The sequence below is a fragment of the Symsagittifera roscoffensis genome, chromosome 1 (assembly GCF_963678635.1).
Source record: "Symsagittifera roscoffensis chromosome 1, txSymRosc1.1, whole genome shotgun sequence".
NCBI classification, from domain to species: domain Eukaryota; kingdom Metazoa; phylum Xenacoelomorpha; order Acoela; family Convolutidae; genus Symsagittifera; species Symsagittifera roscoffensis.
In genome coordinates this window covers 69,620,965-69,639,498 of record NC_087062.1, presented here as the reverse complement: position 1 = coordinate 69,639,498, position 18,534 = coordinate 69,620,965, and the positions used below count along the sequence as shown (strand labels likewise).

At 36.5% G+C, this 18,534-nt stretch overlaps 2 protein-coding genes across 6 annotated transcripts in view; both read right to left on the bottom strand.

Moving 5' to 3' along the window:
• LOC134848302 (uncharacterized) overlaps positions 1–18,534 on the bottom strand; it is a 386,969-nt gene that overhangs the window by 354,164 nt on the left and 14,271 nt on the right. The window lies entirely within an intron of this gene.
• LOC134856955 (probable serine/threonine-protein kinase mkcB) overlaps positions 1–18,534 on the bottom strand; it is a 31,535-nt gene that overhangs the window by 3,904 nt on the left and 9,097 nt on the right. For 3 of the 5 annotated variants that reach the window (XM_063873249.1, XM_063873250.1, XM_063873251.1), the window contains 4 exons: positions 17,416–17,469; positions 13,055–13,246; positions 11,962–12,145; positions 11,242–11,301 (listed from right to left, as the gene is read on the bottom strand). In XM_063873249.1, the coding sequence (XP_063729319.1) occupies positions 11,242–11,301; positions 11,962–12,145; positions 13,055–13,246; positions 17,416–17,469 (490 nt within the window). The remainder of the gene's footprint in view (positions 1–11,241; positions 11,302–11,961; positions 12,146–13,054; positions 13,247–17,415; positions 17,470–18,534) is intronic. The other 2 variants (XM_063873252.1, XM_063873254.1) reach the window with 2 other exon arrangements.

The following is an 18,534-nucleotide window of genomic DNA, read 5'->3' as shown; positions in this document are numbered from 1 at the left end:
TCAATCTTCACTGTACAACGTCAGATTGACAGTCAAGGGCTGATTCTAATGTTATCCCACCGACTATGTTTTCTTTTCATAGTCGGTGGGATCAAAATTATGATCAAAAATTATGATCAAAATCGAAATTTGGGTCACTATTTTAATCTTTATCTCGGAAATTTCTATGCATCACATGGCATTCTCTTCCTCGAGGACAGAATAGTTTTGCCACCACAGCTTAGAGCACCAGTTAGGAGACGGTTGCACCAGGGACAAACGGGCATGTTCAAGATGAAGCAAACAAGCGTTTCTAGTGGCCACAAATAAATTGGCAGATTCAACTCACCGCGGCCAATTGTAAAGAGTGTGCAAAGTCCGAAAAACTTTTGAGGTCAAACATTCCGGAGGGTGACCTTACTAAGTTGAATTTCTGAGAAAAAACCAATCAAGAACTGCAATTGGATTTTTTGCACCCGCTACCGCCGGTATGGGGTGCTAAAATTAATCGCTCGTTTGCATCGATATATGTTCAAATTTTCCTTCGGTAAAGTTCACCACGAGAACAACTGCTACTGTGAAATAAAAAATTTTTTAAAGCTATATTTTACAGCACGCCATTCCAAAAAACATTGGTACCGACCAGGGGTCGAGTTTCATTGCAAAATCAATACGGGAATAATCTGCCACTGATAACATTCGGTTAAATTTCGCCCCGTTAGTGCAGCATCGCGCCTTAAATACTAACACTACGAGAACGTCTCATGGAATACGCGGGTCGAAAACCACAGTCGGCGCTTAAACCATCACTAAATGAGATTGTGTTTACAAATGGAACAGGAGTTCGTCAATCAGTGGGATGTTCGCCATTTGAGGTGAATTCTGGTTGTACACCAAATAGCGTCTGGCATACGATCGCAAAGTGTGCTTTATCGAGTAAGTTATCTTGGAGAAATGTTTTGTATTCTCTAGATCGCAATAAGCACATGTTTCCGCACGAGTTATACAGGAAAACACAAGCCCCAGATGACGACACTACCTTGGGCATGTACAATCGGGTAGTGCATACGCTGGCGGAATCAACACCATTTTCGTGTGGAGAACTTAGTATAACAGATCAACAGAAAGGTTGTCATATGTTTCGAAAAAATCAGGAAAGGTTAAAATTGCAGCCAAATTTGAATATTTAAACGAGAGAACAAGACGGGAATCAGACCATTTCGTTGCGTTGGATTCGGGAAAGGTGGTACATAAATCTGGTATTCTGATCAGTTTAGGTGGTTTCGACTCAGAGCCAACAGATCCCCGCAAGAAAGCGGCGTTACATGCTGCAGCCTAATTGCCGTTGGGTGAGATTACGGGCACGGCGAACAACCCCATCTGGGATGATATTTCATACGAGAGTTTCATGTCTACGGATAAACCGACGGCTAACCACGATGCCATCAGGGTGTTGCCTAAGTCTGGTGACAACAAGACATCGAAGGACAAGACAATGACAGAAAACAAGGGTAACTGCTGGTAACAGAAAACAAGATAGTTAAAATCTCGATCACTTAATTCATCGTGACGTATTCAAGCTCAGAAGAGAACAGTGTTGTACGAATGGAGACAGAGACTACAGGGAAACAGTCAACACCGGTCGCGTTATCATCCACGGAAGAGGAAGAAGATGCACCAGATAAGAACGTACCGATCAGCCCAAAAAGATCCCGAAGCCAAAAAAAAATTAATGCCGAGGATACTTATTTCGATAGAGAAATGTGTCGTTTCTTTTGGGGCGACAATTACGTCCAAGACGATATCACTGGACTGGGCGAGAATGGGTCGGGGCGCTTCGTAGATGTGCTCGACAAATAAAGTCGAATTGTCAAACATACCAACATTTTATCGTCGGTGGTCGATGCCTATGGTAAAAATGTGGATGTGATTCGCTTCCAAGCATTATATCATGGATTGGAAGCACAAATTCGAAGTAGTCGGAAGAAATCGGCGCTTGGAAACTGGCGGAAATACAGCGGAAGAGGGAGGCTTTCGATGAAGCGGGCCACGCCGATAAAGCGGGCCACGCCGAACAAATTGAAACTGGAGACAGTGAACAAATGATTTCGGGACGAGCCGATATCAGTGGGATTTCCAGCGGTGCAACTTGGACATTGCGGAGGAAATGTTGGCTATCAGTATGACTTAGAAGGACCAGCGGAAGATACTGGAATAGTTGTTGGAAAACCTATGAGTTACAGTGGTGTATTGTTGACGGAATATAACGCCACCGGCGGGTCGAACCGAGAAAAGAAAGATGGTCGAGTGGAATTTGAAATTTTAGTTCACTGAACTGTAAACTGATTATTGACTGATTATACTTAGTGCAGTAGTTAATTAGATATTATGATGTTCTTGATTTAGTCGAATCGGGAATGTAAGGAGACTGCCAAACTAGTTATGTAATTATGTTAGAAAAACTTTTATCTATGGTACTTATGTAACATGATCAATGCCAACGTTATCTTTTCTCAGCAGTTTTGCAATACATAGATTTCTCTATAAGGAGGCTAGAAACATTACCACAAGTTATAAGGGTTTAAAAATTGCAATTTTGACCAATTTGAGACAATTAACAGGCGATACATTTCGTTCTGCTAAAGCGTGAGCGGCAATAAAATCCGTGTTGAAAAACATTCCAAATGAATTGAGGCAAGCTATTTGGTCTAATTAATACTTTGCTATATATGAAAAAAGTTTTAGATTTTACTTTACATAGCGGGTTGGGGATCACTTTCAAAAAAATTTTAAATTATCAAGAGTGTTTCAAATAATTTCATGAAAGATTCGAGGATTTTTTTCACAAAATAAGCACTATTTTATAGATCTTCAAAATTGGGGGCCCCACCTTATACGAACTTAAGTGATGAAAATAAATTTTTATTTCTCCCACTAAGAAGTGGAGAAAAGTTTTTTATTTGGGTTTTCTTTATTTTTTTGAAATTGCTTCTCCATGCAAAGTCAGGTATCACAAAAAACGTCAGACAAGTTTCATATAGAATCGCTTTTTTTTCAAAGTTTAAATACTAAAATCAAAACTAAGGACAAAAGTTTTGGTGGCGAGAAAATTCAGTTGGATCAACATCGAACCCAGAGCAAATAATTATCAATATTTTGATTCATTTCAAAATAGCTAAAAATGTCAACTTTACACACGATTTCAAAAATAGTTTAAAAGTTTCAATAAATTCAAAATTTATTGAAACTTTTTGTCGCCTTCAAAAAATTCAACATTTTTAATTGATTTTTTGTTTCGTTTTTTTTTCTCTGTTTGATTCTTAAGTGGTTCAAGAATAGAACTGATTAATCTTGTTTTTTTTTAAATAGAAGTTTTGATTTTTTAGAGGAGAAAGTGTGGGAAAGTTATTTAAGAGCCGAAACTTAATGAAAAAACATCGATTTCAATTTAAAAATATTGTCTGAAAGTTGACATTTCAGTAGATTATTGTTGCAAATTAGAACACGAAATCAATTGTAGAATAAATAACCGAATTTACCGTAAGAAAAATCCATTATGATTGGTTGGTTAAAGTTCTTTTAAAATTCATTATTTTGAATTTTAATACAGAATCCTCTCAACTTATTTTTGCCAAAATCATTTGCGAAAATTGTAACATTTTCCGCACTACACAATTTTTTCACCCGTTCAGCAATTAACAATTTCTCCTTCTCACATTCATCATCCATTTACCACCCAAGCCTACCTCCGTATACAGTTAATAATTGCTCGATTCACGTTCGATACGGAAAAGAAATTTGAGGGGGGAGGTGGCGATTTGGTAGTGTGGTAGGGGGTAAAGTGTAAATGAGTAATAAAATAGAAAATCTGAAATGTGTAAATTTTTTTGAAAAAGTGGAAAACAATAAACTCCTGATACAAGCCAAAAATCGATCTTAATATAAGGAATACAACGTTAAAAAATTAAAATTTTAACATGCTTATCAATTTATAAATCCATCAGAATTTATATGTATTTGACTATTATCCCATATATTCGACTATATAGAGTTTTTGGCTTTTTGTTATCCTAAGACCTTAATTGTTCATTTATCCCTCATCTGACAAAGATGGGTTGAGATCGATATTAGACTTTTAAAAACGTATGTTAAATTAAAATTGATTTAACTTTCAAAAAATCCGTAGATTAAACAGAAAAAAAAACTAATTTGATTTGAGTCAATTCTAAATTGATTTAATTTGATTTCAAGTCTGAGCTTCAAAAATTGATCAAAATCGATTTTGAATCAATTTAATTTACTTTCAAAAATAATCTACAAAACATTGCTACAAATCGATTTTAATTCAATTTAAAATGAAATTTTCCTTCAAATATATACTTTTTGAAATTTTCAAATGACCGACAAAAAAAAACAACAAATTTTGGTTCGTGTCGTTCCAAATTATAAATATAATAAAACTGGCCAAATTTGCTTTGAAAAACTATCAAAAAAACAGGAAAAAATAATTTTTGGTGTTTCAAACTGATTTTATATTCTTTTTACAAAGATGATCTATTTTCATTGACTTTAGTCAAAACCAAAAATAAATACTTTTTCAGAAAGGTTGCGTTTTGTTCAATGCTTCAGAAGTGAATGATCGTTTACAATCCGAGTAAATAGTTTTTAGATTTCCACTCAAAATATGCTTTTTAAATTTTGATTAAGTGTTGAATTTAGGAAGTTTTCGACGAAAACGGAGCAGATTTTGAAAATTTATTGAAAATTTTGATTACCTTTGAGCTCTCGATAAACTCCGCTTTTTCAGCCAAAATTTTAATGGAAATAAATGTGGCTTAACCGTTGTAAGAGGTTTAGTATGCAGACTAAATATATTTGTCATTTTCTCAAGACCTTGCATGCCAGTTTAACAAAATAGTGTAGCATCAACAGACTTGAAAAGGTTAGCAGATGGAAAAAATGAACAGCCCATGAATTTTTACTAAAGTTTTTGCCCAATATCTGATTTACCGTGATAATTTTCAATAATATCTGAATTAAATTGAACAACTTTTTTTTGCTTAATTACATAGGTTTTATCCAAAAATGATTTATATTGATGAATTTTTATGCTTCAATGCAAGTTTTTAGCTCAAAAACTGATTTTCATTGAACAATTTCTTGCTTTATTTTATTGGGCGTCGCCCAAAAAACAATTAACATGAATTAATTTTTTTGATTTCTGTCATAGTGATTAAATTAGTTTACAGTCTGTTTCAGTTCTATTCTATTTGTTGCAATCTACTTAATCTATCTGTCTGGCGCTAACTGGTTTTTAACCTTCTGAGTTGTCTGTAACCTTTGGTTGACCCCTAATTCATTGTCTCCGACTAACTTTCTGTATTACAGTTCACACGTTCCGTTCTTAAATTAACCTATCGAAATCTCTTTCTTGAAATGGCGCAGCCAAGAGGTCGAAATGAGAGAAAAACCCAATGAGAAATACGTCGTGATGGCCCCCCTAGTTAGCAGAGCAACCAATGCTATGCAATTTTTGGTTTCATCAGTTTCAATGGGGAATTGTGGTCAAACACAGTTTTAACCCGAAAAATGTCTTCTGTGCAAATACGCTAACAACAGCTCAAATTACGGCACTACCGGAGGAGGTAGATGGAAAAAATCGACTTGAGGCCAAGCAAACGCTGATATCGAACTTATACCTGTGCCTGGAGAAAAAGGGCAGGACGATTCAACATGAGAAAAACACATTTGGATTTGACTTTGACAATATTCTCGAGAGTCATTCATGCTTTGGAAACGGAGTTGAAGAAAGAACGCAGCGAGACATACAAAATTTTTAAAATGCTGACAAGGGAGCAGCATATTGGGGAATCATTGGAGCAGTTCCACTCGGTCTTGAGTGGAGTGGCAGCACGGTGCAACTTCGGAGATTTGGAGACAAGGATTTTACTAGACGTGTTGATCATAAACAAGAACAACAGAGAGGCACAAAATGAATTGTGCCGATTGAAAAAAAAACCAGAGGAGGTGTATCGTATAGTGCTGTCCTACTAGCGTGGAGACAATTACGCAAAGACGTTCGTGTCAACAACCGGGGAAATGACGGCAAGCAGCACTACCGGTGGAGCGTTCCAAATCAAGACGGAACCGGTGGGGATAATCCGAGTTGGATATCGGAACAGCAGGCAACGCGGACGTTGATCATTCATAGGACGAGCTGGTATACGAGGGGGGCATCCAGGAGGTGCTACAACTGCGATCAACTCAATTTTACTCCAGAACACATGGCAAGATGTCCGGCTAGGAGTGCGAAGGATGTCCGGGCAAATATATTGTCATGGCCATCCAAGCTCGAAAGGAAACAAAACTAAAAGTAGCTGGCGCAAAATTACCGATTAAAATCAAAGGTAAGCAAACAAGTGTTTGGATAGAAAGCGGATCGCTGATCTCAATATTTACCATCGGAGAATTAAGGCGAACACTGCGCACCGCAAGTGTGAATCTCAACGAGCTGCAACCAGAGGATAATGAAATCAGGGATAACGGGATCAATCAACTACACTTGTTGGGGACACTGACAGTGCTACTGGAGACGAATGGAAGGGTAGTCGAAGCCAAGATCAAGGTAATAGGAGGCAGCAGACCGTCGATTGTTGGAAGGGACTTGATGACTTGTCGTGGATTGCAACTTATTCAGAAGACACCGGTTAGAATGTGATATCAATCAAAGAGAACATCAGGAGGCTGAGCTGTCTAGCGGGGAGGCACCACTAGACCAATGGCAGCTCTATTTCAGCAAGCAATTCAACAATTTTCGTCGAGTTCGTAAAATTGGGAACTCTGAAGCACAAGCAAAATTTTTCGAAAAATAACACCGGCTCAACAGAAAAGGCGGAGGGTTCCAATGACACTGCATGAGAAAGTTGATAAATAAATTAGTAAGCTTTTGCAACAAGGACACATCGAAAAGCTTGAAGAATTTTCGGATAAGTATTTTGTTTCTCCAGTTGTAACCACGGTGAAGAAAGATGGGTCAGTAAAACTAGCAATAGAGTCGAGGGAGTTAAACAAGCCAGTCCACAAAAACAAATTTCAAATGCCGAACATCGAAGAACTCAGGGACACGGTAGGACAGACTATAAGTGAACGAAAAACGGTGGACGTATATTTTTCAACAATGGATCTGACATACGCACACGGTTAGCTGCCATTTAATCCGGAAACGAGCATTCAATGAATTTTTTCATTTTTGGGGGAAAATCAACAGGAATGTATCACTTCAAAAGAGGGTGAAAAGAAGTGTGCGACGAAAGAATTGGAAATGCTTGCGTTCGTGTGGGGGTCCGATGTTTTCCAAAATTTTGTGCTGGGAAGAAAAATATTGATCCTTACTGACCATGAAGCGTTAGTCTCACTGCTAAATGGGAATAATAAAAAGAAAAAGACCACGCTAAGCAGATTAAAATTGTGGTTAGATTGTTTTATACCATTTGGTTTTCTAGTGGAACATAAAACTGGAGCTAAAATTGGTCTCTCCGCCTGTTTAACCAGACATCCAACTTCGTACGGACAGCACATGGGATAGGTCAGCACATGTGATAGTATGTTTACGGTAGCGAAAATTAACTCATTCCATGGCGCCCTCGGTTTTCAAAAATTATTTATCTCCAAACGCAACATTGAGTCGCCACAGGCCAATGAACAACGCGTAAGCAATATATCGAATAGGAAACAGTCGCTAGAGGACGGAAAACATGCAAAGAAAATCGGACCAATCACGGTGTGACATAATACATATCTGGCAGGTCATCTGAGTTATATGCAAATTCAGTTGGGGCAGCTTTTGAGTTAAGTTTCGGTTTTACAAAATCTCAGATAAATTCCAAAAGTTCAAACTTAAACATGGAAAGGAAACTTAGAAAATTACTAGAACGACATCCAAGCATTAGCAGCGGCGACGAAATAGAAGAAGTTGATCAAAATATACAAGCAGTTACCACAAAAATCCGGAAAAAGTAAAGCATTTATTTCAATTCCATCGGTTTGTCCAGGTGAAATTTATCCGACGTTTAATCCTAGAAATTACATAATGTCAATATTTCCTCGAAACTGTAAAGTTGTAAATAAACAAAATATCCACCCTTCCTGATTTATTCAATCTTCGATTCGTTGATTCACAGTATCTATCGGACCCTCAATTACAAGCCAATTTTAAAATGATTAAACGCAAGGACCCAGAATTACAACACACTAAATTTTCAGCGATGAGTAAATATTACGCTCAATACACTCAGGATTCTCATGTTAAAGAGACGGATGCCTGTGGATGGACGATAAACTCGTAATCCCGAAACCTTTGCAAGCGGCGGTAAAAATTGACCGCACTATTACCACCACGGGAAGTATAATATGTTCAAAGCAGCTAACTATATCTGATTCCTGAACATAAACCGCAGCTAAACGTCAATCGCAGAAAATTACCGAAAAGAGTTTGAAACACGGGGATGTAGGGAAAATATCTGAACCCAAAGAACCGAATGAGTCGGTAGAACTAGATTTTTGGGGACCATTCAGCGACATAATTGAATCTAAAAAGTATGTTTTGGTGGCGTCGGACCGTTTTTGTCGATGGCCGTCGGCCATGGCGTGTAACGCAAATAGATCGGATAAATTTCTGAAAAATTAAACAAACATACATCAATGCGCATCGTGTTCCGCGACAAATTCGGATGGATCAAGGAACGAATTTCGTGTCCAAGGACGTAAGAAGTCTCTGTCATTATGAAGGAATTGAAGTATTCGTCTAGCCAGTTAATGGCCATAGAGCAAGATGGTGCGTCGAACGAATTTGGTACTCACGTATGCGCGAGAAGAAAAAACAGAACTCTTGGATTGGATGCTTGAGAGGGCCCTCGGTGCCTTACGATTTTTTCGAAACACCACGCTAAAACTAACACCGTGGGAAGCTAATACGGTTCTCAGGAGTTTGGCTGAAAAACCGTCGTTAGGAACCTAAAACTGGGAAAAAGTGATCCGCTCAAAATCTGCTTGTTTAGATGAACAAGAGCCAGACGCCCGATTGATGCCGCATACGGCGGAGAAAAACTGAGGAGTTCGATCTGATACCGCGTATAATGCGAGGAATAGACAACACCCATTGCGGCTATCGGACGAACAGACAGTTGACCAGGGGTGGAGTCAGAAATCGGCCGAAGCGCAGATTTATCGGCGGTATCAGCGCCACCGACAATTGTGATGCAGCGAACGGGGGACAGAAACCTCAATAAGTACAAACCATAAACATCCAAAATCGTAAATGAAACTGAGCATACTATTAAAATGAGTAATGGAGCTGTTTTCAGAAAATCTGGAATGGCGTTGAAAAAGGTTACAACCCCTAAGAAGCGAGCACCTGGAGCAATTCGAGCCCTGCCAGCACCACAGGAGGTGAGACGCAAGATAATGTCAAATAAGCCATCTAGTTCCAAAGGCACACAATCCGGCTCCAAAGGCACACAAGCGAAACGGGGTCGAAACACTGAGGGCGACGACTTTTCGCTGACGAAAACGATGAATTGTCACTCGCGCATGTTTGGTCGATCAGCGACAGCAAAAGAAGCTATTCCACCTGAGGATGTATAATCAAGCATCAAACCGCAGGGAGCGATAAAAGTAAGGCCTACGGCCTAATTGCGGGAGAAAGCCACTTCGAGCGAAAAAGTTTCTATGGAAACGATGATCCGACCGAGCGACCTCAAAACGGCGACGGAATACACGTTGTGTGAGAAACAGAAATCGCGGAGAAACGGCGAGACGGCGATAAAACGAAAGCAACAACGCTCGATGACATTGAACCTGGGGCAGTGGCGGAACTCGGTATTCCACAGGCAAGGACCAAGAAACGAACGCTGAAGCAACGGCTTGTCTCATATTTCAGCCAAGAGTCGGCAAATTTGCCAGACGAAACCACTTCGGGAAGGAAGGGTACAGCTGTTAACAAATTGGGGGCTGTCATGATCGATCATATTCAAAAAGCAGAGGGCGAAGGACAATAGGACGAGGAGAGAAATGCAAAAAGGGAGAAGTAAAACTCAAAAAAACTGCTAATGTAATCCACGGAGAGGGCAGGCCGTAGAGCGGTCAAAAACTCAAAATTTCAGTTACCTTTAGTTGATTTCGAAAATCCAAAACTCTAGTTGAAACTTTCGTCCTTAATTTACATTTCATTAAGTATTTAAATTTCTAGTTTTTCATTCCTTCGCAAAAAGGGGAATGTCATTGTGATTAATTAATTCAAAGAAAATTTCAGTTCTATTCTATTTGTTGCATTCTACTGAATTTATCTGTCTGGTGCAAACTGGTATTTAACTTTCGGAGTTGTCTGTCACCTTTGGTTGACCTCAATTTCATTGTCTCCGACTAATTTTCTGTATCACAGTTCACAAATTCCTTTCTTAATTTAATCTATCGAGACCTTTTAATTGACCTTTCTTAGCATGTTTTTGAGCTCAAAATCAGATTTGTATTGAACATTTCTTTGATTAGAACATTTTCTTGTTTTGAACATTTTCTTTTTATAAGTTCTGCTCAAAAGGAAATGGTTTCGAAATGGATGTTTAGGTTATCAAAACTAATCTGCTCATGGTTCTTTTAAAATGGACTTGAAAGGATTTTACTAAAATTCGAACGATTTTTTGTGAGTCAAAAAAGTTTATTCAATTCCATGTAAATCAAATTTTCAGACACTTAAATTGATCCAAAATTTTTAGGAAAGATCGATTTTTGTGGATTTAAGATCCATTTCAGTTAATAAAATGTATATTCAGTCAAATCTATTTAAATCAATCCGACGCCCCCCCCCCCCCCAAAAAAAAAATTCCTTTTCTCGCGGCGAGAAAATGAACTGACCTGAAAACTTGTTATTGTTGGCTTTGAACTTCGTTGCGCTTAGTGGATCTAAATTAAAAACCTTTACGTCATTAAAGTACCGAATTAATTTTGAAGTTCAAAGAGCTGTGAAGTCATATTTTTGTTTCAAGTTCGAAGTTTTTCAAGAAACAAGTCCGTTTTCTCTGTTTCTTTGCGTTCATTGATTTTTTGAACTATGTTTTTTTTCTATCAAATTTTACCATTAGGATAATTTTTCTGGGAGTCATGTGATAAAAATTGTTGTGGCACAAAGCTCAAGCCAAACGACCAATTAAAGGACGATCAATTTTTTACGACACAATAAGATAATATAGAACTAGGGAAGTAACTTACATAAAGTATGGAGAGCCCGCAAACCAGTCTAATTCAGCACCCACATCTGGTCTTCTGGATCTGAAAGCCAAAAATCATAGTTGGATTTTTGATGAACACTGCAACTGTTATAGGTTTAAGGCACTGAAAATGGAGTGCTCTAGAAATAATTGGCAAGCATTTTCTTAATGAGCCCTTTTTGAGCTCCTGCTGAAAACTTTGAGAAATCATATTTCCAATTAAAAATATTCTGTATCGAAGTAATCTTTTTGATGAAAAAAAAATCGATTTTGGAAAGAGTAGACGAAAAAATATATATTGCTTCTCAAAAAAAGTTTATATAGCGCCAAATACTTCTTTAGAAAAGTTTAGGTTTTTAGTTGAGTCTTAGATTATTAAGTGAAAAGATATCAAAAGGCTGAATCGTTTTGGCAACCAGAATCGAGGAGGGGCGGGGGAATCAGTTTTTAGGTTTTCTACTAAATAAGGGCAAATATTAAACATTTCTATTCCCTAACGACTTGATTTTTCTCATTGCAGGGAGTAGAAAATCCCTCTCTATGTACGTAAGGGTCGATCGTTGTGGAGATAGAACTTCATCGGTCAATTATAACCTTGTCAATTATAACCCGCTGTAAAAACCCGTGGAACTTCAAGCAATCAGATTGGACGATGGATTTTTGTGCTTTAAGGTGAGCAAATGTCAGAATTGTACCTTTTTACAGCAACCTCCTTTCTTACCCTGGCATGAAGGGTTTTTTCTTGATGAGCGCATAGATGATGAAAAGAAGAAGCGCCAATGCGGCCACTCCGAGCACAAGAATTATCAGGAGAAGAATCGTATTGCTGCTGTTGCTTCCACTTCCGTCTGCTTCCTCTTCTTCTGTTTTTTCTTCTTCATCCGACGGTCCCAGGGGCACATTTTCTAAGAAAAAGTTTAATCTAAGAAAAAAGGGAGATTTTAGGATTGAACACACTCAATTGTTTTTAATTTTGTGATTCACACTATGTGAATCGCGAGTCCAAGATCTGCGCCTGACTGAAGTTATCCATTGCACAGCATATGCCAATCCAGCAATTCCAATATAATTACTCCGATTATGCAGAAGTAAAGTTAAAAACAAAAACACAATTACCTCCTACCATCCTTCTTGAAATTACCAAGCTATGCAGCGATTCAGGAAATATAAAATATATCTTTCAATGAATACGTTACAGATTATGCACAATTTGACTGAATGAAAAAACCTTTTCACATTTTGAATTAAAGTAATTTTTTCTTTCGATTGGGCTTTCATCTTAGTTAAAGTTAAAGGATCAAGTTAACGTCCTCTCCCCCCCCCTCCCCCTAACAGACCAAGTTAAGATCATCGACCCCAGCGTTTAAACTAAATTAATTTATCTTGTGAGTTGTCGAAAGATCGAAACAAATTCTGATTCAGGCCGCCATTGCAATGGATATGCATGGAATGATTGAAAGATTCTTAATGCAAAGTAGTATAAGTCTTGCGAATGTGATGGGATGATGATAAAGATGACAAAGAAAAGAATTAGGTAGAATAAAACTAAAACAGCTTTTGAATTCAGGATGTTCTGCTCCAAAGAAACCGAAAAACAATCGGAAAACAAGATGATTGAAGCAAAAACATAAAACGATATGTTGCCCGACAGCCGAAATCGTAACTTTTCATGCCATGACAAACGCGCCTACCACGCATCTAATTTTTGTGATGAACTTATCTTGAAAACCACGTTTAAGAGGTCTGTTGTTCTTTGGCGTTCATCAAATGTTATCTAATAACTTGGTTATTTTTGCTATGTTTTTTTCTGTTACCACTTCGAGTTGACGTTAACGGTCGAGGTGTCGAAGAAGTTGTTTGTCGAGATACAAAACTAGTCGTGGCTCGGTCAAAACTAGACAATATCTCAGAAAAAGTTTGACCCCGTGATGGCAATGTGGTTGTAGAAATCGCATCCGCGCGACTATTTTGAGTCGTTATTTGAGTTTGAGTAGTTCCCACTGGACCTAAACGGTGACACTTCCAGATTTTCATGTTATCTTGTTCAATGAAAGTCAATTTGTGTAATCATAAATTGTTTTGCACGCTTCCGTTTTTGACCAGCATATACCAGGGGCAGATCTAGGATTTTCTCGAGGGGGGGGGGCGGATTTTCAAAAGAAAATTTTGATGACCTTTTTTATTTTTTAGGTCGACCAAATTGACTTTCCGAGCTCTCCTCCAACATTAAAAAGACTATGTTTTGGTCAAATTTTCTGTACCGCAAGCAAAATTTTGAAAAACAGCTCAAAAAAGCCGTTTTTGGGCAATTTAAAAAAAATTTTGACAAAAAAAAATAGCGTTTTTTTGGCGCGCGCTCCCCTTCAAAAATAGTATATATTGGCGCCAAAGGCTCCTTTAGAAAAATTTTAGGGTCGGTCGGCCAAAAATAGATTTCTTAAAAAGTACCAAAGGGGGACCCTTTGGGTCTGCAGGGGGTCGAATCCCTGAAGGGAGAGAGAAAGAAGGCCGCGCCCCCCCGCCCTCCCTCCTAAATCCGCCCCTGGTATATACTATGTGTTATCACAACAAGACTGCTCGTTCAAACTGAAGTCATGCATTTTTCGATTATCAGTTAACGTCTATGACTTATTTTCCATTGAAAAATGGATGACAATTTTTCAAAAAGAAAAATTTGTGAACGAGTTGATTTTTCAGGTTTGAAATTTTTCAGAACCAAATTTTTTGTCAAATTTTTTCTCGTATGTTGACATGACAAGTACATAGTGATATATATATGGCATCTATTAACTTATTACATTAGACTAAATAGCTTGCCTCATTTAAAGTGGGAATAATTTCAGAGCCAGGCAAGCTCGCTGCTTACGGGGTAAAAGAACAGAACAAAATTGCTCACATAAGGGCAAAGTTTTGATTCTTATGACTATTTTGATTTGTCGCGGATTTTGTTCTTAAAAAAAGATGAAGCTATTACCTTAAAAAATTTGAATATTTTCTTTGGTTTCAAAAATACTGTGGCAAAATCTGAATATTCTTCCCCTAACTCGAGTAGAGCCCGCATCCAGTTTCAAGCGTTAATAATTGGTTATATTACGATATTAGTACCAGTCTTAATAAAATTGAGAAACTATCGATTTTAATCAATTTTTAATCTTTTAATCGATTATAATCTCTCTTTTTAAAATCAAACTATAATTAATTATAACCCATTAAAATCGATTATAATCGATTATTTATTCGTCTATTTTTCGATACAATTATGATCGATTATAATATTTTTATTCAAGTTTCTAGTTTTTTAGTTTTGCACAAAAATCCATTATAATGGATTATAATTGATTATAATCCTTTTTTGTTTGTCCATTTTGTCTTCGAAGTTGCATCTAAATTGCTGATATTTTATGCTTTTTGTAGACGTTGGTTTCTATGAAAATAAAGAATTTTTTAATAGTTTTCCAATTAATTGATATTTATAATTTTTTTTTTCATTTCTTCCCCATTAGAGTTGTTTTGTGATGCATATTTAAGCTTTTTTAAACATCAAAACATCAGCAAATTAATTTAGTTTCATGTTTGATTCGGAAGATTTATTTTTCATTTACCTTGTGAACCTTTCCACTCATATGAAAGGATCTCTATGAAACTTTTGCTTCGTGGTAAAACTTTGTGTTCAGATGAACCAAAGGGTACAAGAGATCTCTCTTTTAGAGATTTTCTTATTGACACAAAAATAATAACACATAAAGTATAATTCGAATGTAGTTTTGAATTCACAAAATTTCGGCAAGATAAGAGGTTATAATCGATTAGAATCGATAATAATTGAATTTAAGGGTTTTTTGTAAGAACTATAATCAATTATAATCGATTATAAGAGATTATAATCTCTTGGAAAATATCACGACTATAACCAATTATAAATCCTTCAATCACATAATTTTGGTAATTATAATCAATTTTAATTGTCAAAAAATCATCAAAATAATATGTTATAATCGATTACTTACGCCTAAACTTGGATGCGGGAGGTTTTTACGGTTGATTAACAATCATCTCTGAAGTGTGTTAGTCAAATTGGAGGGAAATATCCGGGAGACACAATTTAAAACCCGCGTTGGTCGTACGTACATACAATATACGTGACTTACATTCAACTTCATAAATGGAGTATGCTAAAAGCTTATTTCACGATTACCATAAAAAGTTGTATGATAAGCATTTTTTCAGTCGAATACAAATTTGTGAGAGTTTTTGTTAAATAAAAACGGTTATCAATATGTAGTTTTGCATTCATGTAAACCAAAAAGTAAAAAATAAAAAAAAATTTCCTCTCATTTTGGTTAAAAACTTGCATCTGAGCTCTAATAATTATTTTGCGGAAAAATTGTGGATTCAAAAGTTATTGTTTTGTGTCTATAATGTAGTTTTGTATAATGTAGAGTCTTCATCCCTATAGATGAATGCAGTGAATTAGCAGTAGAAGTTTCTAATGCTTCCTTTCTAATTTTGCTGCCTTCTGGTTGGTCGAAAAATTGACCGAAAAAATTGACCAAAAAAATTGCCTTCTGATTGGTCGAAAAAAGATGGGGAGATTGTTAAGTAGATCTAGTCCTTTGTTACTGTTTTTTCAGACAGAGCACAAATTTCGAAACCGGAAGGAAAATTTTTTCTAAAATATTTTCAATTCAGGAAAAAAAAGCTCCCGGGTTGGCCTAAACTACTTATCATACAATTTCCATATATGATAAACTTCTTGTCATACAATTCCATACGTACAGAAAATTGCATGAATTCTTTATGATAACCATTTCTCCATTTATGAAAATTGTATGATAGGTGCTTTTCCATAAACCAAAAATTGGTTTTTGTTTCTAAATTTAATTTCTGAAAAATGTTGGTTTGTGTTTGTAACCGAACACAAGTGACAAATACCTTGGTTTACTCAAAGCACAAACGGTTGGATGGTCTTGCATTTACAATGCATAGCAAATGACCTGAATCATATAGAGAGAGTAACAAACTTTTGAAATTTGGCAAACATTTTCATATGTGATTATTTTAAAAGTTTGAATCTTTAAATTATCAGACATTGATCAAGGCACACATTAACATGCCATACAAAAAAATAGGAATTTTTAGTGTTTCTGAAAAACATTTTACAGCGAAAAGGAAAAAAAACAACATTATTGTATCCAGGACTACGTTATGTACACGAAAATTTAAATTTTGCATGCGAAAAATTTTTTTTGGAAAATGTTTGTTTGCGTACAAAATTCGATTTGCAGTTGAAAAAAAAACAAAAAAAGTTTTTTGGGTTCAAAATTACGCAAATTGTATAACATAATTTATAACAAAAATGGAAACCTCGGTTTTTATCACCAGACTGTTTTATTAGAATCAAACAGCCGCACTTATTAGAATCAAACAGCATATATTTTTTTCAACCCTTTTCAGAAATTGTATGAAAATTGTATGACAAGCATTTTTCCGCACACTTGATGCATGGAAGTGTATGATAAGCATTTTTAGTGTAAGGAGGTCAACCCGGGCTCGTAATACTACTTCATAAAATGGCAAAAGCGCTTACCATACAATCAACAACGTATTTTTTGATATTTTCAAAATTTCTCAATTATTTTTGCACTTAATGTTGACAAGCTATTCTTACTTTTTGATCGCATTCGAATATTCATGAGGGAATCCACGCAAATTTTTTTGGACTGAATTTTTTTGAGGCTTATTAGTCGTACTGATAGACATGTTAAAGTCGCTAGTTTTAAATTCGAAACTCCTGTCACAAGCGCTAGAAACTTGACATCATATTTTGTTTCGGTCGTTTTTTCGATTTCGTATTTACCCTAAATGTACAAGTTACAAACTCTTTGGCGTTCAGGAAACAATCCAGTTTACTTAAATAATTGTGATTTCTGCTATTAGCAGAGGATCTATGAAAGGCTATCCAGCCTGTCTAAGCATAGTCCGTATTCGAAACCGGAAGGAACATTTTTTCTAAAATATTTTCATCTCAGGAAAGAAACTCCAAACAATAGCTAGCCCCATACCTTTGTCGGAAATTATTTGAATACTTCAATACAAAAACAATTTGAAATCTCAAAAATAACTGAAGAAAAATTATTTGCTGATGGATTAGTATGGAACCATAATTATAAATTACCATTAGTATTTGTTGCTGATGGTACTGGCTGCAGTGTAGAAGTGATAAGTTGAGCTACAAGAATAAAACTTGGGTTTCAGAGTGACCAGAGGCTTGAGGTATCAAATGTTAGCTTACAAAACAAAAAACTGATAGTAATCGTAAAGTGTGTTAGCATGCAGGGCAGGGGCGGATCTAAGATTTTCTCGAGCGGGGGGAGGAATGGGAATTTTTGGAAACATAGCGTTTTTTTTGGTATATGCTCCCACCCAAATTTAGTATATACTGTCTGCCAAAAATGGATATCACAAAATAGTAGAAAGGGACCATTTGGGTCGGTATGGGATCGAATCCCTGTGGGGCGGAACCCCCCCCCCCCCTAATTTCGCCCCTGATGAAGATTTATCTGATAACCGGGCTCAAATCAGGGATGTATTTTGAAACGTTGTCGGCCTTTACTCGAAATTTTGTGGCAAATTACTAAGAAAAATGAGAAAAAATGAAAAAAAAAATAATCAGCCAATCCAGTTTTGAACAAATTATGAAATAATTTTTTAAAATCGTATTTGAAGTTCAAGGGCTGGTTTAAGGGGAGCGATTACTGCTGTTTCAACTCTGAAGGATCCGACCCCTTGACAACCAATATATCTCTTTTTCGTACAATTTTACATTAATTTTCAGTACATTAAAGCGGCCTTTTCGGCTGAGATCTGTATGGGAAGGATCATTACAGTGTTTTGGCCAAGTTCATAAAATCAATTTAGTTGGCCGAAAAATATTCAACATTGATGTGACATTTCTCCCCTGAAAGACTATAATTTGACTATGCTTTCTTTGACTATGTTTTGAAAGACTATGTTTTGACTATGCTTTGAAAGACTATGTTTTGACAAGACAATGTTTTGACTATGTGCTGAAAGACTATGTTTTGAAAAGTTTCTGTTTTGACCAAGGATTTCGGGTAAACTATCAGTTTGTGCCCATTTTATAAGCAAAAATTAAAGTGAAAATACTACATTTATCTAGCGAAGGTGCTTAATGCATAATTTTTAGGTGCTAACACCACATATTCTTAAAAAATGACTGCTCGTTTCAAGCCCTGATTATTCCGACAGTATCTTCAGGTGTCTCAAATAAGCT